This window comes from Pogona vitticeps, chromosome 2, assembly GCF_051106095.1.
Source record: "Pogona vitticeps strain Pit_001003342236 chromosome 2, PviZW2.1, whole genome shotgun sequence".
In the NCBI taxonomy this organism is placed as follows: Eukaryota; Metazoa; Chordata; class Lepidosauria; order Squamata; family Agamidae; genus Pogona; species Pogona vitticeps.
Window position 1 is genome coordinate 301,913,082 of NC_135784.1, and position 25,356 is coordinate 301,938,437.

A 25,356-nucleotide genomic window follows, 5' to 3' on the forward strand; every position below is an offset into this window, starting at 1 on the left:
TTCCGGGGTACTTAAACTACTGTGTGACCATTGGGTCAGATGGGCAGTATAAAAATCGAATGAATGAATGAATGAATGAATCAATCAATCAATGAAAAACTAAATAAACAAGCTGCTGTGTGAACTGTGACAACAATTTGAATACCCAGGTGTGGTATAAATGTTCAAGTCAACTCAGGACATGCTTCCGTGTGGTCATGACCTTAGGTACGTAAGTGCAAATTGGTGAACAGATTCTGGGCACTGTCTAGAATCTTTGCAACACTGATGACAACAAGACTGTTCTCAGATATAATTTTAAATGATGTGGCCTTATCCGGCAGGAAACCCTTCCAAAACAGGATACAATATACTGTCCCTCAGGCACCTGTGGAAATTACAATAGAGAAGCATTTGTGCTACACTCTCAACAGAACTAGAATAAATCCATTGAATACTGTACTTTAAATGTATTCATATGGGCCTGCTTTAACTGCAACGTACTCTGTTAAAGTAAGGTATAGTTAGAGTAGGCCCATTTGAATCAATGGAATCTATAGAGGGGTGGACTCACTAAATCCCCATTGATTTAATGGGCCTACTCGACTGTGATTTACTGTACTAAGCAACAGGAGTTTAGCCATGATCAAATGAACATGGGCGCCTACATCTTCACTATGGGATGGACAATTCCAGATGGGATTCAGAAAGTAGCTAAAATTAAGTATTTATGTGGGAACTGGGAAAAAGCAAAGCTAGGTTTTAAAAATTGTGACTTTGATAAAGTTAGTTATTTTGGGATCTCTGGGATATAATTCTAATTAATAACTTTTAAACAAAACTTCTCAAATCTGATAAAACTTATTCCAAGAGGGCATTTGCTCTCCTACTGGGCTCCATAAAGCACACTCAGAAGTATTTTCATGTAAGTGAAGGGGGAAACTTAAGAGTGTCTGATGTCATTCTGGGGTCAGGTGGGAATAAATCAATTACCTGGTCAAATAAGTTTACTGAGAGAAATCACCTGCTCCCCTTGTCACTAGCTACCTTCTGTATAATCACAAAGTATTATGTTGACACGACCTCTGACTTCTGTAGCAAACATTACACTGTGTTTTTAAATGACATGTTCAGTGGGTTTCTGGGAAACAAAGGTTTCTAATGATTTAAACAAACAAGATAAAGAGAAAAGAGCCATGCGTTCTTGTGCACAATCCAGCGGGTGATGGATTTAAAGTTTTTCAGGTCAGGGGATTCCTACTCTGATTTTTGCAGATGTTTTCTGGGTATTTCATCTTTACTGTAACAGCGTATAGATGACACACTAGGACCAAAATCCTTTTCAGAAAAACTGTGCATGGGAATTACAGTTGTGCAGTGGTTTTTCTCCTCAGCTGTCCCTCGTGTGTCTGGTTGGGCACTTAATTTTCAGTTGGTGCGAGAGACGGGTCGTGGAAAGGAGAGCCTGCAGTGGGTTGCGGGGAGCAGTGGGGGGGGACACATGACACTTGCTTGGCCTGACATCACCTAAGTGAACAGGATTCAGATGACAGCTGAATTAAATTAAAAAGTAATAGTGGCCAGTTGTAACAGTGACTTTCAAGTCCCTGAAAAGCTGTTGCTTAACTATTAATGGGGTTGGGCAAAGTTGGATGAGGAGTATGATTGTGAGGGCGCATAAGATTATATTCTGCTCAGGAAACGGCCATGGGCAGAGATTGGAAAAGTCCCTTTCTGGGCTAAAATCCAGATGTATGGTCAGTGGCCTGGTGATTCTGGAAGCTGTACTGTAATACAAACATGTTTCCAAGTTTTTTTCTCTCTCTCACTCTCTCTCACACACACAGATTGCCTGCCTACCTACCTACCTGTCAAGAATCAACAGGGAAAATCCATCACACTAAGATTTATAGAAAACTGCAATGAATCTTCTCTTCCTGCCATAAAGATGACAAAGGCTGTAGCAGTTCTGGAGTCACCACTGAATTACACATGGAGACTGAAGCAGCTGAAGACTACAGAAGATGCAGTGTGGACTCTACCTTGGAGGACATCCCTTACTTATATGACCTAGGAATTAAAACACCCACAACAGTTACCAAGTGTCAGATAGCACAACTTCAATACTGTTTTTCAGCTCTTTTCTTTTTTTTACTCAAAAGGAAGACTGGTTGAGTTCATCCTGTTCCCAGGACTTGTCTGATATTTGGATTCGCAGTCTTAATAGAATATTGATCATTCTAACACTTCCAAGGGAGTATCCTAAAACATAAAAGGGCCTACGCAGTCTACTATGGAACTTCACTCACAAGCACAGTCACAAAGTATATGATTTCCCAGTAAGTGTTGCAGCTGTATTTAAATTTTTCAATATTACATCTCTCTTCCCCACTGACTTCCCTCTGTGAAATACTACAAATATGAAAGGTCTATGGAAACACAAGGAGTTGGAGCTGAAAGATACGTGGATGAAAACAGCAGACACTTCCAATCCTTAATATAAAATGCAAAATGCTAATGCTCCCGCATCTCCAGTTCTCAACCTTTGGAGAACTGGACACAGCCAGATGACCTATGAATGGAGAGACTTCCATCAGGAAGTAACAGCAAACCAATGTCCTCATAAACAGAGAGACAGCCTAAACCAATCCAAAGTGATTAGAGAAAGGAAAGAGAAAGGAACAACAGGAATACTGTAGTGTCATATAGTGTTTTCAGACAAACCTTGGCTACGCCACTTATAGTTAAGAAAAATATTAACTTGTTGGTTGACATTTACAGTGATTGATAATTAACTTACATTAGTTAATGCATATTTGAATGACAATCAAGATTCTTGCTAGACCTCAAGGCTATGTTATTCACAAAAACGGCTGTGCGTCAGTCGACCCCCTTAGTGAAGTCAGCAGAACTCCATTCCATGGGCACAGTTTTATTTAGAAATGCAGCCTTGCTTCATGAATACAAGGGGCGGCGGTAAGGAGGTGGGTTGAAAGCAAATCTGTGGAATGGCTAGATGATTATTATTTTTAAGAGTTTTGTGATGGAAATCTGCTTGTTTGGGCTGCAGTTGTGAAAACATAAATGTCACTAGACTTTGATGTGCATAAGCAATGGAAAAGGTGGAGTGTGAAGGGGACATCTTAAGGCTGACTGTGACATTGACCACGTGGCCCCTGCTTGTTTCACCAAAGGGCTCACGCTACGTATCCCACTAGCTGACATCAATTGTGATGCGCCTCTCACATGTCCCCAAGTTGTTTCCCTAGCCTGAGGCTCATGACATATTGTCTCCTTTCGGCTGCCACCAGTTGACCTCTGTCAACACCCTGTAATTAGAAAGATTGAGGTCCAAGCTGAGTATAAAGTTGAACAACACAGGTTTATTGATTACAGTTCGCTTAAACAGGTTCTTCACAGACTTTAATGTATTCATTAGATTAGTAATAACTTGTTTCACTCTTAACTCTCTTAGCTCTCTATAAGTTCCACACTCTTAACTCCTAACACTGCCACACTCTCTAACTCCCACAAACTCTTCCTTCACACTCTCTTTTCTGACTCTCACTGACTGAACTCTTCTAGATTCTGACTCACCCTCCCTTCTAGTTTCTCTGGCTCTGCTTCCCAACAGCTCCCATTGGTACATGCAAATAATCTCCAACATGAACCAGAGCAGGGTAATCACCACACTGACTTTGTGTTTAATTAAACATTTCCACTGACATAAAATAATCAATTAACCCAAATTTAAATTTTATGACCTTTGGGGCACAGTCTTTTAACCCAACACTTCTGAAGTCCTGTGGCACAAAAGAATGAATCAAATACTTGTACCACCTCCAACTCTTAAGGTAGAAAGGAAAAAAAAATAGATTTTCCATTACTTGTTTATTGCTCAAGACCCATGGTGTAGTACAGTCTTCTCCACCAATATGTCTTATAAGAAGATAGGATTATAATCTCAGCTAGCATATCACTCCATGATCACTGCAGCAGCCACGAAATTAAAAGATGCCTGCTTCTTGGGAGGAAAGCGCTGACAAATCTTGACAGCATCTTAAAAAGCAGAGACATCACCTTGCCAACAAAAATCCGAATAGTCAAAGCTATGGTTTTTCCTGTCGTGATGTATGGAAGTGAGAGCTGGACCATAAAGAAGGCTGACCGCCAAAGAATTGATGCTTTTGAATTGTGGTGCTGGAGGAGGCTCTTGAGAGTCCTCTGGAGTGCAAGGAGAACAAACCTATCAATTCTAAAAGAAATCAATCCTGAGTGCTCACTGGAAGGACAGATCCTGAAGCTGAGGCTCCAATACTTTGGCCATCTCATGAGAAGAGAAGACTCCCTGGAAACGATCCTGATGTTGGGAAAGTGTGAAGGCAAGAGGAGGAGAAGGGGACGATAGAGGACGAGATCGATGGACAGTGTCATTGAAGCGATCAACATGAATTTGACCCAACTCTGGGAGGCAGTGGAAGACAGGAGGGCCTGGTGTGCTCTGGTCCATGGGGTCATGAAGAGTCGGACACGACTAAACAACTAAACAACAACGACAAGCATAATTAATGGCTCTGTTCATGGGGATGATGAAGTTCCAGCCCACCATATTTCATGCCCTATATGTTCATCCTTTTCGGTATGAATTCATCAGAAGTGCATCTAGAAGTTGAATCACGGCGACTCAACCTCCAGATAACCTCACCTGGATGACCGACAGTCTTCACAGATATGAGAAGCGCATGCATGAGTTTACAGTGGGTAGGTGTTTTCCCTACCCTATCCTATAATCTTTTTGCTTGACTACCTCCCTTCAGAATTCTTGTTCAAAAATTATTGCCTAGAGTCCTGTTGGTGTTTGCATAAGGCTTGAGTGACCTGCTACAACGGATTGCAGCTAATAGATGAGGTGCATCAAAAGTGTAAGCGCCGCCTTGCTTGCTGAACCCAGATCACTGAATTCAAGCTTTTGCAAGGGGCAATAACTAATTAAACAAGCTTGTTAACATGTTGTATGCTGCCTGAGTTCTCTGCCTCAAAAGAAGAGCAATGAGGGCATTCAGTATAAATGACTATAGCATCTGCACCCTGTCTTAAGAACTGATATACCAGAGGGGTAGCTAAGCAAGCTTTTAAATGATTGGAGAAATAAAGTAAACTGAACAAACATCTGCAACCACATGGGATTTATGTTGGTTATATTAACTTCTTAGGTTCCTGGTTTATTATCATCTTGGTGTGGCCAGAATCGACAGTTCCATCGGATGGAATTGTCCCTTTGGACTTGCTCAGTGAAGCTTTCTGGATGTTGCTTTTTTATTCATTATATTAATTGAGATGAGTAAAAAGCAGAGCTGAGAAAATTTTGCTTTTGGACAACAGTTCCCTCCTGCTGGCTGGGGGGTTCTGGGAATTGTAGCCCCTCTCTTTAAAAAGCTCTGCAAAAATTAATCACAACATTAGACCAACTGCAAGGAGAAACACCAGTACTTGTAATTGTCAAACATTATCCAGATGTTTGTCACAATGTCAATCCAGTACCAAATAGCGCCACCTGATGGTCTGTGTCATTTTATTTGTCCCAAGTTGATCAATCATTCTCAATCAGAATTCACGTCAGAGTTTTAGAGAGACCCATGGACTTCCATGCAGGAGGTCCAGTGATCCATTCCTGGTATTCCAGTTGAGAGAGAGCAAGAGAGTGTGAAATTTCTTCCTCTCTGTGCAAGGCACTTTAGAGAAGCATTGCCAATCAAAGCACGTATTACAGGGCAAAATGGTATATGCCAGCTTCCTGTGCTCTACATGCAGAGCTCTGTAGTACGTAAGTGCCTGAAAATGAAGCACTTCACTAATGCTACTTATTTGGGATTATGCTAATTCAAACAGAACATATTTAAGAATGAGGAAGGCCAGGGCATTGTGGAACAAAGTCACCAGTAGCACTTCTGTGGACTGACAGGTGGGCCATCAGATGTTGATGGACTGCCATTCATTCATTCATTCATTCATTCATTCATTCATTCCCCACCTTTCTCCTTGAAAAGGAGGCAAGGCAGCTCACAACAGTGAAAGCGAACATCTGAAGTTCAAAACAATGAGTAAACGGTGGTTAATGTCATTAAAAGACAATATTTAAAGCTAAGAGCAAAGAGTAAAGAGGCATCTTATATAATCAAAAGGCAATATTAAAGCTGAGAACAATAAGTATACAATTAAAGAAAAAAAAAACCACCAATGCCATTCTGAGAAATGGAAAACACAAGCAGTACTTGAAATCCAGTCAAAGCAGTAATGCATAACAATCCATCTAAAAAAGTCACACACAGGTAGTTAGTTACTGGGGGAAACCTTGCCTGAAGAGAAAGGTCTTTGCATGTTTGGAGAAGGACAGCAAAGATGGGGCCAGCCTGGCCTCCAGTGGGAGGGAGTACCAAAGTCTGGGAGCAGTGACAGAAAAGGCCCTCTCCTATGTCCCCCACCAAACACACCTGTGAGGGTGGCAGGATTGAGAGAAAGAGAGAAAGGCTCCTCCTGATGATCTTAACATCTGAGCAGGCTCAAAAATATATATATATCCAGCTATTTCCCATAAACTTAAGATAGGACGCACAGCTTCCCAATTCCCTAGTAATGTTCATCCTCAACAACTTTGCAAAGTAGGTCTGACTCAGAATCTGGCCCAAGGTGAGCCAGGAAGTATCTTGGCAGACTAGGAATCTGAATCCCAAGTTTTAGTTTGACAAATAACTGTTGTATCACATTGACTGCTGGGTTGCATCAGGAGTGAAAATATTTCAGAATTAGAACTCAGAGGAGAAACAATGTTTGAGAACTAAATATGTTATCCTATGCACATTTTAAAAAGAAGCCTGAACTTTATGGGATGTTTGCACAGGTAAGCATACATGAAGGAATTAGGGGGAAAAAACCATCCAATGTAAAGAGGTGTCACTGGAGACCAAGACCAAGATTATCCACACTCTTGTATTTTCAGTCACTATGTATGGGTGTGAGCATTGGATGGTAAAGGCAGGAAAAAAATTGATTTGTTTGAAATGAGGTGCTGGAGGAGAGATTTGCAGATACCCTGGACTGCCAGAAAGATGAACAAGTGGTTCCTAGAACAAATTAAGCCCGAACTATCTCTGGAGGCAAAAATGTTGAAACTGAGGCAGTCCACCTTTGAGGACATCATGAGAAAGCAGGATTCTCTAGGGAGAAAAAAAACCCAAAAATGCTGGAAAAGCAGGAAAAGAGAAAGATCAAACACCAGATGGACTGACTCCCAAAAGGAACCCATAGGGTTGAGTTTACAATTGCTGTTGAGGACAGAACCTTTTGGAGATTGCTCATTTATAGGGTTGCCGTGAATTGGACGCGACTTGGGGACACATAACAAGAAAAAAGCATCCATTGGATCAGGTTGAAAAAGCGTAATCATATTTAGTATGTACTGCTGATGTCTATTTCCCAAGTTCCCAGTTCAAGGCAGTGCCTGTGGCTCTCCAGGTCCTGACATTTGTTCCCACAACAGCCCTGTGAGGCCGGACAGGCTGAAAAAGAGAGATGGTCCCAAGTGTACGTAGTCAGTCAGTTTCATTGCTGGGTGGTGACTCAAATCTGGGTTTTCCAAGCCCCAGCCCTCTGACCACTAGAAGCTGATTTATTGACAATAATTCTGCATTTTTATAATGTAATGTTTTGGAATAGAGGATAAAAACCCTCCCGGGTGCGCGTTTGTTCGCTGTCATGTTGTGCTTTGCTGTTAGGAATTTTAGTTTTTTGCAACGTATACTTTCACTTGTAAAAAGGCTTTGAGGCCCAATCCTTGGCTCGGTCCCTTACGACTTTCTTCGTTTCATTCTCGGAAAGGCACTTTCCTCACGATCCCTTAAGCGTGAAACGAGATTTTTTCGACGACATCTCGCGAGATCGGGAGGGTTAGAGCTCGGCTCCCAGAATCCTTTGCCGTTCCTTTTCCCCGGCGGTAGTGGACGTCTTAAGGTAAGGACGGCGAAGGGTCTGGGCCTATCTTTCGAAATCCCCCACCGTGAGCCTCCATCCTGCCCTGCGGACCCCAGATCTTGTTCCGGACGGAGCGGGGAAGCTGCCAGCTGTTCTATGGCTGCTGTATTTCCACTCCCGGGGGAGGGAAAAAGGGGGAAAACATTTCGCCGGGGTGGGGGTGGGGTAGAGAGGATGAAAAATGGCCGGTGTTGTAAAGGGGGGGAGGCTTGAACGTCCCGGATACGGAAGGCCTTGATGTAGGATAGATAGCACGTGCGCAAAGGGGAAAAGAGAGGAAGAAAGCGCGGGGAGGAATCCCAGGATCGACGTGTGAAAGGGTGGGATTTTTTAAAAAGTCTTATGCAGGATAGACATGGCTTCCGTCTGCCTTTTTTACTTTTAAGCAGGTAGGAAAAATGGGAGCAGAATAGGACCCGCTTGCCTAACTCGGCAAGAAACGAAAAGGGGGTATTACATTGGGAGGGGGGGTGGCAGAGCCAGTGGCATTTCTGGATTTCAGCTTCTGTGATTTTTTAGCTTTTGGTTCTAAGAGTTAAGGATGATGGGAGTTGTATTCCAACGTCTGGAGGGCCACACGAGGCTGTGGATTGTAATGGATGTGTTGCCGGTGAAGAGGAAAGGGGTGATGGTGGGGACGAAACGGAGTCTGAATATAAGGGAACTTTCTTTTGAGCTTAATTGAGGGCGTTTTGTTGGTCGTAGATTGATAACTGCAACAGGTATGATCCTTAATGGATACACTTATGTAATTGAGTTTCTCATACTGTATACAGTAGGGCTGCAAAGTTGTGGATGTGGATCTTAAAGTGAAGTTAACGAACGTGGATTTAAAACATCCGCTTTCCAGATGTTTCATATTGAAACCTGTAGCAAAACAAGCCCAGTGTTAAAGAGGTGTTTTTTTAAAAAATTGAATGAACTGCATTCAGTGTTGGTAGAGGGATGGAAAGAGAAAAATAATTACTGTACAAAATTTCATGCTTGTTTTGAAAATACTGTCAAGTCTAGTGCCTGGGCTAATATTCTGGCATAGCTTTGGTGAAATTTTGTTTGAAAGCTATGAACCCTGGAGAAGATTTTTTTTTTTCCTTTTTTGGAGTGGGGACCACAAAGTACCACCAGGCTTTTATTTCAGAGGAACAATGCATATTAACCTTTCAGTGTTTTTGCTCTTACTGTTTTAACATATTAAAATTAGTATTAACATTTTAATATTCAGCATCTAGGATAATGGATTAAAATGCAAAGTGATTATTGCTGTGAATCTTCTCTTCACGTTAATCTTTGTGTATGTAAATTAATAGCAAAAGAAACATTAAGGATAGACTAAAAGTTGTTTTTTAAGGTAGAGGTTGCTTTGGTAGGGCACCTTTAGGTGAAATAATGAAAATACTAGGCCTTTGGGTAGTTTCCCCCAACTCTTTTCATCAGCCTGAAAGCACACCTAACATACTGTTGCAACTTCAATATGTGTCTTACTGTTCTAGGTAAGCCTTGAAAATGGTCCGCTACTCGCTTGATCCAGAAAATCCCACAAAATGTAAGTAATTTTTTCACATACATGGTTCAGAGACTTAATTTTAATTGACATTTTTGAGCCCTCATTTTTTCTTCTTCTTCCTTTAGCATGCAAGTCAAGGGGATCCAACCTTCGAGTCCACTTCAAGGTATGTGAAATCTGACTTTGACCACTCTGCTTCCAAGGTACTGAATGCAGAAAAGGATATAACTTGAGCGTTAAAGCTTACTTTGAGATATTTAGAGGAATCCAGGAAAATAAAGCTTTTAGAGGCTTCATTTTGGATCCACCATGAATATTAGCCCTTTTCCCTGGAGCTACAGGGTAATCTTGCTATTTCAGACCTCTACACAAGAGTTGGTAATTGTATGCCTCTGCATTGCCACCCTCTTAGTGTGTCTTGGCCGTATTAGCCAGGTTATTGCAACTCTTTCCTCTTCTTGTTTGTGTTGGTGTCACAGGCATCTTGGTGCTCAAGATGTCCAAATCTATGACCTGTGAGAGAGTCACGAGGCCAGATACTGAGAAAAGTGTGAGGTTAGGGTCTATTAATCAGGTTTTGTCCTACCGTCAGTCACTTCTGTGTTGTCAACCATGGTATTCCTTAATGTTCTTTTAATTATGACTTCACACAGTTTTCCATTATTTTCAGTTGTTGGAGCGTATGTATTCTTTCCTTCCCTCTTTTTCACTCTTCTTTGTTCCTCTATATAAAATAAATAAAAGACCCAGTGTGACACAGAGAATGGAGTGTTAGAGTAGGACTTGGGAGACATGATTGGCCATGGAAACTCACAGGCGAGAGGCGACTTCTCTAGATTTATTTGGGTGGCTATAGAAGCTTAGGTTGTCATTGTACACTCATTGCTTTCTGGCTGTAACTGAATATGTGGCTTCTTATTTTTGGCATATACTTGAAGAATACCCACTCCTTGAAGGTTTCTCAGATTTTGAAAGCCCTCTTAGAGTCTCCATAAGTCAGAAGCTATTTTATGGCACATAAAGTACAAAACAGTAATGTTGGAAGAAAGAAAGGATGAACTCCAGGAGCAGGAAAGGCCATAAATAATAATAGAACATGTATGTAGTTTTATCCGAGTAGCTCATTTTTATACATTTTGTTTGGTTACATGATTTGTGGAAAAGATTTCAACAGTTAGTTTGAAATTTCTTGGTGGCAATGCGGGAGGAAATCATCCCCGGGGGAATATTTCATAACTGCAATGATGACCAACTTAGGACACCTTTGGATTCCTCATGAAAACAGCTAAGTGGATCTGAGCAGTTAATTTTCTAGATCATTTGGTGGCTGTAAAAGCTTAGGCCCTTGTTGTATGCTTAGTATCTTCTGGCTGTACTTGCATTAGGTGGGTTTTTGGTTTTGGGATAGAAAGCCAATTCTGCAACTATCCTTCCCACTTTTTTTTAGAACACACGTGAGACTGCCCAGGCTATTAAGGGTATGCATATCCGGAAAGCCACCAAGTATTTGAAGGATGTGACTCTAAAGAAGCAGTGTGTTCCCTTCCGTCGCTACAATGGTGGAGTTGGCAGGTGTGCCCAGGTACGGATTTAGGAAATACTTGGGAGGAAAGCATTGGTGACAATAATGGGCAATGAGATATGCTTTTCAAAAAGCATTCATTTCTCCTACCCATGACAGCAGTATCTGATGAGCAAAAAATAGCTGTGAGAGAGGAACCAAGAAACCTGGGGGTATTAGTGTGTGTATGCGAATATCCCCATACACCCACGCAGCTGGACTTAACAAGGATCTGGCCCCTGGGGCCGGACTGTTGACTCGTGTGTCCAGTGGCAGCAGTAGCCCCACTCATCTTTCCAATCGTGCCTGGAGGGCTGCTCTCCCCAGTCAGAAGCCATGCAGGGAGACTTGTCCTCCCTCCCCTTACCTGTAGTGGCCAGCTGAGCAGGAAGAGAGTGGCCCTCAGAGTGCGATTGGAAGGATGAGTGGGGCCACCACCAGATGGGCGAGTGGATGGTCTGGCCCCAGGGGCTGGACCCTTGTTAAAAGTCCAGCTGCGCGGGGATATTCAGTTATAAATATGAATACCCCATCTCTAATTGGCAGTGTTAATATTTAAGACAGAAAGCACTACTCAGTGCACATAATGGAATTTGCATAAAGTTAATATTTGTGATGTTATTTGTGGAGATCAGAAATTTAAGGGAAATGAATGGGGATGTACCTTTTGGGTGTAACTCGTTCCTATTGATTGATTTGCTATAGGGGATTGTGAGAAAGATATAAATACTTTTTAAATAAAACTAGCTATGGTTTAGATTTCTAGTATAGAATTTATTTGTGCTTATTTTCATAGCTTTCATGTTCTTGTGTGCTCATGGTTGCTGTGATGACTTTTCTTAGGACACCTTTGGATTAGCCATGAAAAGAACATTTGGTTCTGAGCAACCTATAAAAATGAAGCGTGTTTATATTTCATTTAAAACAAAATTGACATTGAACTTCTTGTCTTTCAGGCCAAGCAGTGGGGCTGGACACAGGGGCGCTGGCCAAAAAAGAGTGCCGAGTTCCTTTTGCACATGCTCAAAAATGCCGAGAGCAATGCTGAACTTAAGGTAAAGTTAAATATAGGTGGGCATAGCTTGAAGGTATGGTTCACTTTTAGCAGCAGCGTATGTTGCAGAGTGTTTTTAGTTTTTCATTAAGATTTTGTCCTCTGAAACACTGCAGTGCTTCATTGGAGACTTTGGAAAAGGTGATATGGGCCAAGAGTGACTAGTTCTCCAAAAACTCCAATCCTTTCAAGTAGAGATGCAATTACAAGGGCTCCTGTTACATTTTTTGCAGGGGAAAGGATAAACTATAGTGAATTGTTTCAGTATTCAGTTGAGACCACATTGGTACACAGAAGAAAAGACAGATGCTTTGCTCAGTCTGGGGGTTCAGAAGATGAGCTGTTATTTGGTGGAAAGATATTTTAAAGCCATGAGAAATGGAAGGCAAAATGTTTTCTTACATTAACTGCAGGATTTGTATTGGTGTTTGGTGGCAATGATGACTATCTTAGGACACCTTTGGATTAACCGTGAAACAAACACAGATTCTGAGCCACTGTTGTGTCCATTAGTGGGACTTATTGCCAAAATATTGCAGCTTTTCTATGGTTTGGAAAGATTACACGATTGATTTTGAACTACATTAAGTTAGTCACCTTGCTTGGATTATATAATAAGAAATCTCTAAAATATTTTTTCTAGGGCCTGGATGTAGATTCCTTGGTAATTGAACACATTCAGGTGAACAAAGCCCCCAAAATGCGCAGACGAACATACAGGGCTCATGGCCGCATCAACCCCTATATGAGTTCTCCCTGCCATATTGAGATGATTCTCACAGAGAAGGAACAGATTGTTCCTAAGCCAGAAGAGGAAGTTGCACAAAAGAAAAAGGTATGAAATTAGTTGGCATATTGTATCTGCTTGGGGAACTTTTCTTAACTTATTATTTATTTATTTTATTTATTTATTTGATTTATATCTCGCCCATCTGATAAATCTATACCACTCTGAGCGGCTTATAAAGAGTGGTAGAATATACCAGATGGGCGGGATGTAAATCAAATTAATAAAATAAAATAAATGAAACAAAATGAAAAGTTGTTGTAATTAGAATGTGATTTACTTTTTTTATTGCAATGAATGAGAGCAGCTTTTCCATATACAGTGGTGCCTCGCACAACGATGAATTCACACAACGATGCCTTTTTCTGTTAAATTTGCTGCCTCACACAGCGATGTTTCCTATGGGGGATTTTCACACAACGATCTCCCTTTTCGCTCCTGTAAAAGTGTCTTACAATGTTTGGAAGCTGTTTTAAATGATTGCAATGGTTAGTCCACCTCCTGAAACCTATGCAAACTGATTTTGGTGTTGTTCTGACACTTCGTTAATTTATGATGATTTTTTGTTTTTTCCATTGGAAACCATTAGACAGACCATCCAATGGTTTCCAATGGAGAAAATTCAAAAAATCATCATAAATTAACGAAGTGTCAGAACAACACCAAAATCAGTTTGCATAGGTTTCAGGAGGTGGACTAACCATTGCAATCATTTAAAACAGCTTCCAAACATTGTAAGACACTTTTACAGGAGCGAAAAAGGACTTCGCAAAGGCATTGAAATGTATTGAGTCGGCTTCAATACATTCCAATATAGGAAACATTGTTTCACTCAACGATGTTTCCTATGGGGATTTTCACTGAACGATGGCAATCCGTTCCGATTGGAACGGATTAACCGGTTTTCAATGCATTCCTATGAGAAATGGTGTTTCACAGAACGATGTTTCACACAACGTTGATTTTTTTGGAACCAATTAACATTGTTGTGTGAGGCACCACTGTAGTTAAGTCAGATTAACTACCTAGTTAACATATTCAGAATTGCAGTCTAAGGTATACTTTGATGATGCAGACTTTTCCAAATGTATATTATATACTATCGGACAGAATCCTCTTGGTGTTTCCAAAATATGTGCATAACATGGTGTGGCTAATTGAGAAGGTACTGCACTGCACCTCGGCACCTTGTCAGTTAACCAAACTTAGCCATGGCAAGTTATGCAAGCTGTATAGCATTATGTTTCTGGCCATTGCTTCTTGTAGCAGTTTTAATAAGAGAAATGTTTGTAGTACGGAGGATTATATTTCAATGTGTTTACAGGGAAACTAGAGTGGGCCACGGGTCCAGATAGGCGGGATATAAATCAAATAAATAAATAAATAAATAAAAATAGATTGGCTAAGTATCCAAAAATCTATAGGGGCAATTGTTACAAAAATTTGTACTGGAAATCAAAGAATAACATTAATAATTTTGTAATAAGCATTCGTTTAAATGCATGTCATGTTTGTGCTGGATGGATATTAATTTCTCTCCCCCCTCCCCAACAGATATCTCAAAAGAAGCTGAAAAAGCAGAAACTGATGGCACGGGAATAAACTTTATTCAGTTCACAAAAATAAAATTTGAGGAAACTGTCCAACTCTTCTTCTTTTTTGAAAACAGTGTTATGCAGTGGTCATTGTATCCTCCTTTCTGATAATGTTTCATATACTCCAAAAGCATATTTATATATAAATGCCATGCGTTCAAACGCTCTAATTAGGAGCACAAACAATTGTCAGTGGTGCAAGTCACTGGGATTTTCATCTTGTTTATGGCAGGAATCAGAAACTACTGCGCTTGTTATTCATGTTGAATCAAATCTAACCAAAAGGTGTCCAGTGAATTCTAACAAATCTTACAAGATACAATTATTTCAAAAACAGCATTGAATTGGATCCTTCTTTTGTCTCTGGAGGGAGGGAACATCTCTGCAAATGAGAGCAACCCTGAAGGGAGGCTTGCTCAGAATATGGCTGTTGGTTGTAACACCCATAATTCTTGCTGTAGCACAAATTAAGGTGCTGTACATTTAAAAAATATAAACCTTAATCAGTTTGTCTCAGTATAATGCAGCATGCATACTTTTTTCTGCAGCATGCTTGGAAGCTCATAATAAAGCTGGATAGTAGGCAGCTTCACAGTGTAGGTTCCTGAAATGATTAAATGGTGTGTGTGTGTGGGGGGGAGGTAATTGTAGTTAATAGTAGGCATCCTTCAGTCTCGAGAGACTATGGTCACATGCTCTGTATGGAGGACTTGGAACAGCGTCTAGTATGGCTGAGAAGGCCAATTCGAGAGTGACCATCCCACACTGAAGACAAATACAGTGGACCATTGACTTACAGATGGCTTGGCTTACAGACTTTTTGAGTTAGACTTCTTTGGCCGCAGAATTTAGGTTTGACTTGCAGCCTGAGAATTGACTTACCAGAAAAAAACCAAAATGGAAGAAAAATGGCCTGTTATGGGATTAATCGGTTTTCAATGCACACTTGACTTACAGACTTTTTGACTTGAGAACCGCCTTCCAATACGGATTAAGTTCTCAAGTCAAGACCCCACTGTACAATTTGTCTCCTGTCCAGCTCCCTGGTTTTGCTGGTTTCAGGACTGCCTCTTTGCCTCAGCCTGCTGGACAAGGGTCTCTTCAAATTGGGAGAGGCCATGCTGTACCGCCTGCTTCCAGGCAGAATGCTCAGAGGTCAAGCTTTCCCATCTGTTGAGGTCCATTCCTAAGGCCTTCAGATCCTGCTTGCAGATATCCTTGTATCACATCTGTGGTCTCCCTCTGGGGCGATTTCCCTGCTGCTAATAATACATTAATAATAAGCCAGTGTATATTCCAGCTCTGTTTTGTGTTAATTGTTTTCTGAAATAAAACAAAGCAGTCCTAGCACAGCATTGGAAGGATCCATAGTATTCTGAAGTTGCGTTGGGCTGCAGTTTTCACCATTTTCATCTTTAGAACCATGGACACTGGTCGGTTGCAGAAGGCTGCTCTAACTGAAAATTGTTCATGGGAAATACTATTTAAAGCTTATAATGGGTAACAAGACAACAATAGAAGGCATATATTAGAAATGTCAGTTGTTAGTGTAGGCTTCAGCCCTGAAGATCTTTGAGGATGATGGCTCCTTTAAAGAACATCCTCAACCCCAAAGGTTGAAGCCTGTATTAATATCATGAGATGCTGCCCCTGATGTATGTGATGCTTTTTATAAAGCATAAGAGATTAAGTTACTGCCCTGGGGAAACTGAAATAATAATGGTGTCTTTCCTGTTTGCCTGTAACTCGAGTAAGCAACCTGATCTCTTGATTTAATTCCAATCAGTTCTGTCTGGCATGGATAGTTAACTAGGACTGTGGTAATCCAAAACACCTGGAGGACATGCAGGTTGCTCTAATTAGAGCTTCATTATTTTCACAGGACCAGCTCTATTCAGAAAAGCTGAGGGGAAAAGCAGGTTTGATTGTATAGAAATCAGCATTGATTTTCAGTATAATAAGACTACATGATGTATATTTTGAGCATATATCTGCAGGGGTAAAAGCTGCCTCTGCACGGAAACTCACACCATTTACTGTGAACCTGAAAATGCTGAAGTGTTTTTTTAAAGCAGAAACTACACAGCTGAAACACTTTAGTGTGTTTCTAGGTTAAGAGCTCAATTGTTCCCTTTTTTCAGAGGAAGTTGTAGCCCAGCTGAAGGGACTGCTACAGCTTAATTGGTCTGGACAGATACACTTGACCACTTGGGTGTCTAAAATTACTTAAACATTTAAACCTAAACTTTCAAGCAACTCGGGTGTGATTGTGACATTCTTTTGCTCAAGTCAGTACACTTCAGTGTAATGTTTTATTTTGGATCGCAGCTCATCAGCTCTATTCAGCATGACCAATGGGTTAGGAATAAACTGTAGTGTTTGTAGTCCAGAACACCTAGATGATACCAAGTTGTTGTCCATCCAAAAACAGACATGACTGAAAGAGAATGATATTGAAGGAGATTTAGGATAACTTGTTACCAGAATAATGAGATATTCTGTATCTTTAATGGGCATCAGTACAAAGCAAACAAAGACATGGAATTTTTGTTGTTTAGTCGTGTCTGACTTTTCGTGACCCCATGGACCAGAGCACGCTAGGCCTTCCTGTCTTCCACTGCCTCCCAAAGTTTGGTCAAAGTCATGTTGGTAGATCTAAAATGAAACTGGCATGTGCTGAAACAAGTAGTGTGGGATTTAAGACAAAATAGAAACAGCTGTGCAATAAAAGTAAGATCATCTGGACCAGATTAATGTACTCAAAAACCTAAAATTGGTGATGAGACTTTTGTATTGGAGTATTGTGTGGAATTGTGAATTTAAAAATGGGCTAATGTGAAAAGGAAAAGCATCTGAAATATGATATGCAGCGTTCTATGAATCTGAATGGAGAGGTACTAAGGTAAATGAAATGAGAGCCGGTGTGATGTAATTGGTAGTTGAGCTGGGCTCAGGACAGAAGACAAGCTAAAATTCCTATTTGGTCATGGAAACCCACGGGGGGGGGGGGGAGGAAGAGACAGGGAGTACCAATGATAAACCAGTCTTTGAACATCTTACATAGCTAAGAAATGCTGTTGGGTGTCGCCATAAAAGCAACTGTACACATGAGATAAATAAGGACCAAACATTAATTTGTGATATGTGCCATTAAGCCAGAACCTATTTACAGTGACCCTTATAGAATTTTCAGGGTGAAATATTTAAGAAATTGGTTTTACCAGCTCCACTCTGCCCTCAAGTAAGTTTCCATGGCCAAGGGGCATTTGAACCCTGTTCTCAAGGGCCCTAGTCCCATCACTATCCACTACCCCACACTGGGAATCCAAACATTAATAAAACCCATAAAATACAAAAAGCTTGATTATGTAAAAAGAAATGAAATAATTTGACTGTCGACAGCTGATAAGTAAAAGAAAAATAAATGGAGAAAAGTGCAAGGAAAAAGATAACTGATTTAAAATATTTACAGCGGTTTAGGTGCAAGATACAACTTTTAAAGCTGTTGCTTCCCAAGATGTGAATAAGATGTCTGAAGAAGTGGACATTTCCATGAAAATTCATATTAAAATATAGCAGATACTCTTTAAGGCGCCACAACATTTTTGCCTTTTTTTGTTTGTTTGTTTTGGCCTGATAGGCTAGCACAGACTAATATGGGTACCTTTTTAAAATGACTAAGCAAGTATAGAATAATTTCCACACAAAATGACAATGCTAACCTATGCTTGTATAATGAAGGCTGCGGCACAGCTCCAGTACATGTGCAAAGCGTAGCAGAATAACGTAACCATTAAATTCTAAGAGATAAAGTGAAAGCAAGCAAAAATTGGCAACAACTGAAAGTTTGAGTCTCCTCTTCACATCCCACCATCCCCTCTCTGGATCGTTGGATGCTTTCTGCCAATCACATTCCCTGGTTGTGATTGGCAGAAAACATTCTGGCAGGGAGCAACTATTTTGTAAAGTAACTTGTTTCATCCACTCTTCCCCACCTTCACAGGATCTTGTACTGTACTTGAGGATGGGAAGAGCTGGGTTTTGGCCTTGACGGTTTCAAGGTACCAACAGATGTAGACAATCTCTTCTGAATTCATCAGTCTTTCTCTCCTTCCTCACACAGGCACCAGACACATTTTCATTAAGTACTGGGAATGAATTTACTTTCTTTCTGCCTGATTTCACTCCAGAGGGCCTGCATTTTAGAATGAGGCAGGAGCAGTCAATGCTCCAAAGGAAAACCTCTCTCTCAGGTATTTAGACTCAAAAACCGCAGCAAGGCAGCTCCAAAACCTTAAAGGGAAAGGAGGTACTGTATTTGGGATGTCAACTAAAATTGACGAGTTCTTTTCCTCATGGGGAGATCGCTGTCTTTCTGCTTGCTCCCACTCACACCTGGAGATGTAAGTGCAGGCTTCGATACAAAGTAATGGAGAAGCCATTGACCAGCGACTATAGCAATGATTGATGTATTTAATAAATGGCCTATTGATTTAATGGCCTATTTAAATCAATACATTAATTAAATGTACATATTTAAATCAATACATTAATTCAAATTTTAATGAATGTATTGATTTAAAATACTTTTACACCGCCTTTCCCTCCGAAAAGGGGCCCAAGGCGGCTTACAACAACGAAAGACAGCATTCGAAGCGGAAGGAAGGAAGAAAAAAAAACCCTGACACCTCAAGCGGGTTCCGCAAGTTAAGCAGACGCCTTTGCCTCTCCTGTCATGGCGCCCGCGGCCGGAACCAAATAAACCCGGAAGTGGGCGACATCCGCTTCTTGTGACGTCGCGGTCCCGTTCTGTTTTCCTATTGGGCCCGCCTTCCCCGAGTGACGTCGACGTTTCCTCTCTCCCGGAAATAAAGCCCCGGCCGCCTCCCACCTTCGGAGGTTCTTCAGGCGTTACAGAAGGTCGACTCAGGTGAGCGGGAGGTGGGGGGTCGTTGGCGGCGCGGGCGGGGGGAGTGAAAAGATTCCTAAGAGGGGGCTGGTTTTTTTAGATATCCTCGTTTCGTTTCCTCCCTTGATTTTGGTGTAATCCGGGGGGGGGCAGTGGGAGACAGGAGGGCCTGAGGTGCTCTGGTCCATGGGGGGGGGGGGGTCACGAAGGGTCGGACACGACTTAACGGCTCAACCACAACAAGGAAGCCGAGCCGTGGCCTCTTTGCGTGGGTGGTGCCTTTCCAAGCTTTACCGGGAGTGACCTTTGCCTCAGATGCGCCAAACCCAAAATACGTCGCCGCCTTTTGTGGAAAATGACGTTGGTGATCACGTTGCAACACTTAAAAGAAGTCCAGAGAAAGAAAAGCTATGAATCCGGTGTTTTAATAAACTCCTCCTTTAGGGACTTTTTGAAAAACAAAACTCACCGCTTTTGCTCTTCGTTGCAAACGGGCTGTAAATGGCTAATCCTTTCCCCTCTCCCTGGCTGTAGGGTTTACTAATTAAAACTAATCTAGCTGCATTAGACTTCTTGAATGCACATACAGCTTATTGTGTTAACAGTATGATTGTGTGAAGTATGCTCCATTAAACAAAATGGGGGATAAGTTAGTTAGCTCTTTCCACTCAGTTTTTTTGGGGAAAGGATATATATGACTAGACAAAAATTGTCAAGGGGAACCTGTACTTTACCTTTATATATGTGCGTGCGTGTGCGCGCGCACACACACACACACACACATATAAAGGTAAAGTAAAGGTTCCCCTTGACAATTTTTATCCAGTCGTGTTCCACTCTAGGGTGCGGTGCTCATCCTGTTTCCAAGCCATAGAGTCAGCGTTTTGTCCGAAGACAATCTTCCGTGGTCACATGGCCAGTGTGACTTAGACACGGAAAGCTGTTACCTTCCTACCGAGGTGGTCCCTATTTATCTACTTGCATTTGCATTCTTTCGAACCGCTAGGTTGGTGGGACCTGGGACAAGCGACGGGCGCTCCCTCCGTCGCGTGGATCCGATCTTACGACTGCTGGTCTTCTGACCCTGCAGCACAGGTGTAAAAACCTTTATGCTTCTGAAAACGAACTAAGCATGTTGCTTATTGTTTAACTTTTATCTTTATGTTTAAAATTGAGAGGACTGTAATTTTATGATTTGAGTTTTCTGAAATCTAGGTTTTTAGGGATAACATAATTTTTTTTTATTTTTTTGTTGTATGTGGTAAACTAGTACGGTATGTTAGCTAAGTTCTGAACTGTGGCTCAAAAATGGAAAGATACGCTAGCTCTGATGACAAAGGCAGCAATACTCTGTTTCGAAAAGAGACTTCTGTCACTGCCGTTTCTGCTCAGTGTTGACAAAACCTCTTTCTATGTTCCCATCACTTCTTCTGTTTCCAGAAGTTTACTTTGATGCTGTGAGGGAGAGGTTTCTATCAAACTCTAATGTAAGCAGCCCTGGTAAACTCAGAAAAGATAAAATAGGTTGTGATTAACATTGTTCTTCAGTTCTGTGGACATTCAGCCTGATTTGGCCTTGACTTAGTGTACCATTGTATTGGTGTTACTGCATGGACCCAACAGATTTCAGATAATGCGCCATCTTCCTTAGTAGATCCTCCTCCTTGCTTGCTGCTCTATCCTTGGAGTATTAACATATAAGAAGCATTGGATCTGAGATATTATCAGGAAGTATTTCAGGTGCAATGAATCCAGTAGTCAAGTTGGGTTGAAAATGGCTTTCACTTAAATTTTTTTTAAAATTTGGGCAGGTAGCCAGGACAAAAAGATCCTACAAATTTCATTAGAACAAATTGATTCATAGCTATGAATTAATTTACAAATCTTGCATATTTGGTTTTGCAGTTGAATTTTAAAGTGAAGTTGGGTGTTTCCTCAATAGTTACAGCTGAGAGAAAGCATCACTGAATATTGAATAAAAATGTATAATACTGAGATGTATTACGCATTTTTGTTCAATATTTGCAGCTATGTTCTTCAGAAGAGCACTGACTTGAATCTAAGGCCTCCTCTGAATTAAATTTTTGTTGTCACATTTATCTAGATTAGCATATATAGCCAAATTTTTGTTTTTCTGCTTTTCACATTTCTGCTTGTTTGCTACTGTGCTGTATTGTCTGCTAACAAAAATTAAAGGTCAGCGTCGTCGTTTAGTCGTGTCCAACTCTTCGTGACCCCATGGACCAGAGCACGCCAGGCCCTCCTCTCTTCCACTGCTTCCCAGAGTTGTGTCAAATTCATGTTGGTTGCTTCGCAGACACTGTCCAGCCATCTCATCCTTGGTCGTCCCCTTCTCCTCTTGCCGTCACACTTTCCCAACATCAAGGTTTTTTCCAAGGAGTCATCTCATGAGATGGCCAAAGTACTGGAGCCTCAGCTTCAGGATCTGTCCTTCCAGTGAGCACTCAGGGTTGATTTCCTTTAGAATTGATAGGTTTGCACAGAGAATATAATACTTCTGTTTGCTGTATAAGTGATATTTGCTTGTCCTACGGAGTTAAGTAGGGTTTCTGCCCACTTGCCCATACATTATATTGATTTGGAGCCTTAAGGTCTTCATGGTTTGCATAATCCAAAAAATGTGTTTAGCTCTGACTGACTCTGTTCTTATGTCTAGTGTTCCAGCATATTTCCACCACAGAGCCTGAGACAGTCATGGTGTGCATTCCCTGTATAGTCATTCCAGTTCTCCTCTGGGTCTACAAACGATTCCTTGAGCCATATCTCTACCCCATCATTGGTCCATTCCTCAAGTGCTTTTGGCCTAAGAAAGCAGTACAGGAAGGGTCAAAAGAAGATGGAAAGCCCGGCAGTGAAAGTAGGCATGAGGAAGTGACGCACGAGGCCTCGTTGAAGGAGTCTGATCTTACTAAAGTAAGTATTAGGTAAAGAAAATGGGGAAAAGTATATCTTTCAATGAAGGGCAAGCTAATAAAGTTCCTTTGATAGTGGAAGACATTTCTAGAGTGCTAAATGCCCTTGTAGTACAGTGCTCACCTGATCTTGGAGCTAATATAGGAGCTGCTCTGTTTTTCATTTTGCAGCTACGGCTGTGAATTCCCAGGAGTGTAATTCTGCCTTTCTGCACTAATAGAAAGAAACTAGGTCATTTATTAAGAAACTGATTTGAAAACATACCATGTTTTACTTGGTCGTGTTTTTTAAACCTCAGACAGGAGGGCAGAGGGTAGTTCCTGCTGGTGGTCTGAAATGTTTCTCTTTAATGCTTTAAATCCTCTGTGCACTTATCTTTGTTTAAATCCTGCTGAATATAGTGGAACTTGCCTCTGTGTAAAGTAGCATAATTTTGGAAGCTCTGGTCTGAATGCTCAGTTAACTGTTTTCTCCCTCTTTCCCTGTGTTTCAGAGTGAAAGCAATAGTATGACAAATGGATTTGCTGGAAATGGGCCTACAGAGGTGTCTGACAAAAAGAATGATTAAATAAGCTCATGCCGTGGGATTGTGGCTGCTAAAGACAATAAACTGATATGCCTGTTTTTACTTGGAAATGGCGTTGTACCTCTGGGTGAATAGAGATTTGGGATATGTGTACAGACACTGAGGGACACATAAGATGATTCCTATCCCTATACCTAAAAACCAATTTTAATATATTGTCTTGCGCCTGATGATGTTCGTGTTGGAACATTTTCCAGTGCTATGCTGCTGATCTCTTTTTGCACTAGATAATATTAGAAATTTTAGGCTAAAGGTATTGTTAACACTTTAACTGTCAAATTTACAACTTGTTTCAAACACTTTGTGGAACTGTTTTCACACTTCTAAAGGAGTTCAAGTTCTTAAGTGTTGTAGTGCAAAAAAAGTACCTTTGTAGATACTCAGAAGATAATGCTAACACTAGTAACTAACTTGCTATGCTTAATTCACTTCCACAAAATTGTCCTCTGAGTTGCTTCATGTTTTAAAGTTAATTTTGTGTGAGCACAGATTGATGAAGCACTTTTGATAAGATGGTGGGGTAAAATCCTTTTTGTAGTTTTGACCTGTCAATTCAGATCTAGGGTTTCTTCTTAATTCTGGAGATGGAAAAAAAGATGAAAAATCAACATTCATCTGTATATGTACCGTGGTTCCTTTGTTGGGAAAATTGGTATAAAACTTAAAATAACTTCAGATAAATTTTAAGACTCTTTGTTTGTACAGTAGCAAGCTGTCGTTCTTAATAAAGTATGTTTTTTTTTATGGAAGTTGCACTTGTTTTTTCATTTTCTTGGTGGTTAAAAGTCTTGTGAATAAAGAAGACAATAATGGTCATTAACCAAACAAGAGTCCCTTTGCAGCTACTTTTTACATGTCCTTTAAAAACAAAGAGAAGACCATTATTCCATTACTGTGTGGGAAGATAGGGTGTTATGTGACTTCTCCTGAAAGTGGTTCATGCAAAAAATTATATGGCTTAGTGCTATTTTGAAATGTAGGTGACCTTGGTTGAAATTCTAGTTCAGCCCTTTTAATTTGAATTCTTCTCTAATAAAATACAATTTAAGTCATAAGTGCAAGACCATCATCCATAGAAACCAAAGGTTTAGCGTGAATAATAATAATTTTAAAAAACCCTAGGTGGTTGTGCACCTGATAATTTGTTTTTAAAATACACTTGATTTTATATCATGTAAAAAAGATTGTGTTTAAATGTTGCTGTATCTTTAAGCTTCCAGGGAGAACAATTTATGGGATGGGATGACTGCTCTCATTCTGATCAATCCCACCCAAGCATGGAAGGGGCAAACCTTCCTCCAGGGTTGTGAAAGCGCATTGCAGCAGGAGGTGTGCTGAGGAATCCCAACGACCGTGGCCTCTCTCTGTGTAGATGGAGTGGTTGCAAGGGAGCCAGCTCTGAGAGCTGTACGTATAACTTTCCTTGGAAGACTTTGGTTTACAAACTAATCATATTCCTATGTTGATGCAGTTTTACAAAATAAGCTCTCCGACTCACAAGAGTTGAAACTGGTTTCAAGGCATCATTCATGGGCAAGACTAGTGGCAGCCAAGAGAAAGATCTTCAAGGCAGTTTAACTCTTGCTGATTTTCTCTCCTGAATTTCAAGGCCTGTATGTGAGTTGTGTGGGACAACAGCAAGGCCTATGATGGTTTCATACTACGTACAACCAGTATCCCCTTGTGAACGGAAGAGTGTCCTGTATATTTTCCTTAGACTCAAGACCAAGGCACTATCACCATGACAACAGGGACTGCTTAGGATGATGCATGGTTCCTCCTGGATGAATCCATTTCTCTCCTAGTTATTGTGACCGCTGCAGTTCGCCTCAGAAGAAACAAGGAAACCTGACGGGCAGTCATTGTCTTCCCGATCAGAAAGTTCTGGGACTTTAACGCTGGTGTCTGGCCTTTATGATTAGGCCAAGCAAAAAGGGTGCAAGCTCTCATGATCATAGATCCCTTCTTCAGGTGAGACATGACAAAAACAATGTACAATTACAGGAACGTGATACCTTTAACCAACCATTAAGAATATATATTTTTATATTTTATATTCTTAACGGTCAATGGAAGGTGTCATCTACTCCTGCATTTGTATTTGTTTCCACGACCGTGCGGCCTTATCCTGATTTTTCCTGAACGGTGACAAAAACAGTAGTTCTAAATGTATGAAATAAAGTCCACACTCCCAAAACTATCAACAGAAATACAGTAGTACCTCGGTTTACGAAATTAATGCGTTCTACGGGGACATTATGTAAAGTGAATAAAATCGAAAATTATGTTAACCGAGGCGTTTGTAAACCGAGGTACCGTACATACTACTGTATTATATTCAAAGGGGGTGAGTAGGCCTCAGAAAACTACAGTTCCCGGCATCCTCTCCGAGTATAACGAAAAACCCCTTTCGCGCCCT

The 25,356-nt window shown here is 40.9% G+C and overlaps 2 protein-coding genes and 3 non-coding genes across 6 annotated transcripts; all 5 read left to right on the top strand.

The window, feature by feature from the left end:
- The first annotated feature begins 3,113 nt into the window (after positions 1 to 3,113).
- RPL17 (ribosomal protein L17) lies at positions 3,114 to 14,559 on the top strand. Of its 2 annotated transcripts, none has more exons than XM_072992945.2 (7): positions 3,114 to 3,127; positions 9,498 to 9,550; positions 9,637 to 9,677; positions 10,959 to 11,093; positions 12,029 to 12,127; positions 12,770 to 12,961; positions 14,468 to 14,559. In XM_072992945.2, exons 2-7 carry the CDS (start codon positions 9,511 to 9,513, stop codon positions 14,513 to 14,515), a joined length of 555 nt encoding a protein of 184 aa, XP_072849046.1. In that variant the 5' UTR covers positions 3,114 to 3,127; positions 9,498 to 9,510; the 3' UTR covers positions 14,516 to 14,559. The 2 variants fall into 2 exon arrangements, with proteins under 2 accessions (XP_072849046.1, XP_020669151.1); XM_020813492.3 differs by lacking the exon at positions 3,114 to 3,127 and adding an exon at positions 7,883 to 7,986.
- Positions 10,748 to 10,815, top strand: LOC140705270 (small nucleolar RNA SNORD58). Its single transcript, XR_012084698.1, has one exon. It is a non-coding gene; the product is annotated as a small nucleolar RNA SNORD58 (small nucleolar RNA).
- LOC140705269 (small nucleolar RNA SNORD58) lies at positions 11,894 to 11,961 on the top strand. Its single transcript, XR_012084697.1, has one exon. It is a non-coding gene; the product is annotated as a small nucleolar RNA SNORD58 (small nucleolar RNA).
- Positions 12,559 to 12,624, top strand: LOC140705268 (small nucleolar RNA SNORD58). The gene has a single exon (XR_012084696.1). It is a non-coding gene; the product is annotated as a small nucleolar RNA SNORD58 (small nucleolar RNA).
- A 4,755-nt stretch (positions 14,560 to 19,314) lies between the features above and the next one.
- Positions 19,315 to 23,686, top strand: C2H18orf32 (chromosome 2 C18orf32 homolog). The gene is made up of 3 exons (XM_020813493.3): positions 19,315 to 19,438; positions 22,095 to 22,351; positions 22,845 to 23,686. Exons 2-3 carry the CDS (start codon positions 22,133 to 22,135, stop codon positions 22,917 to 22,919), a joined length of 294 nt encoding a protein of 97 aa, XP_020669152.3. The 5' UTR covers positions 19,315 to 19,438; positions 22,095 to 22,132; the 3' UTR covers positions 22,920 to 23,686.
- Positions 23,687 to 25,356: the final 1,670 nt, after the last annotated feature.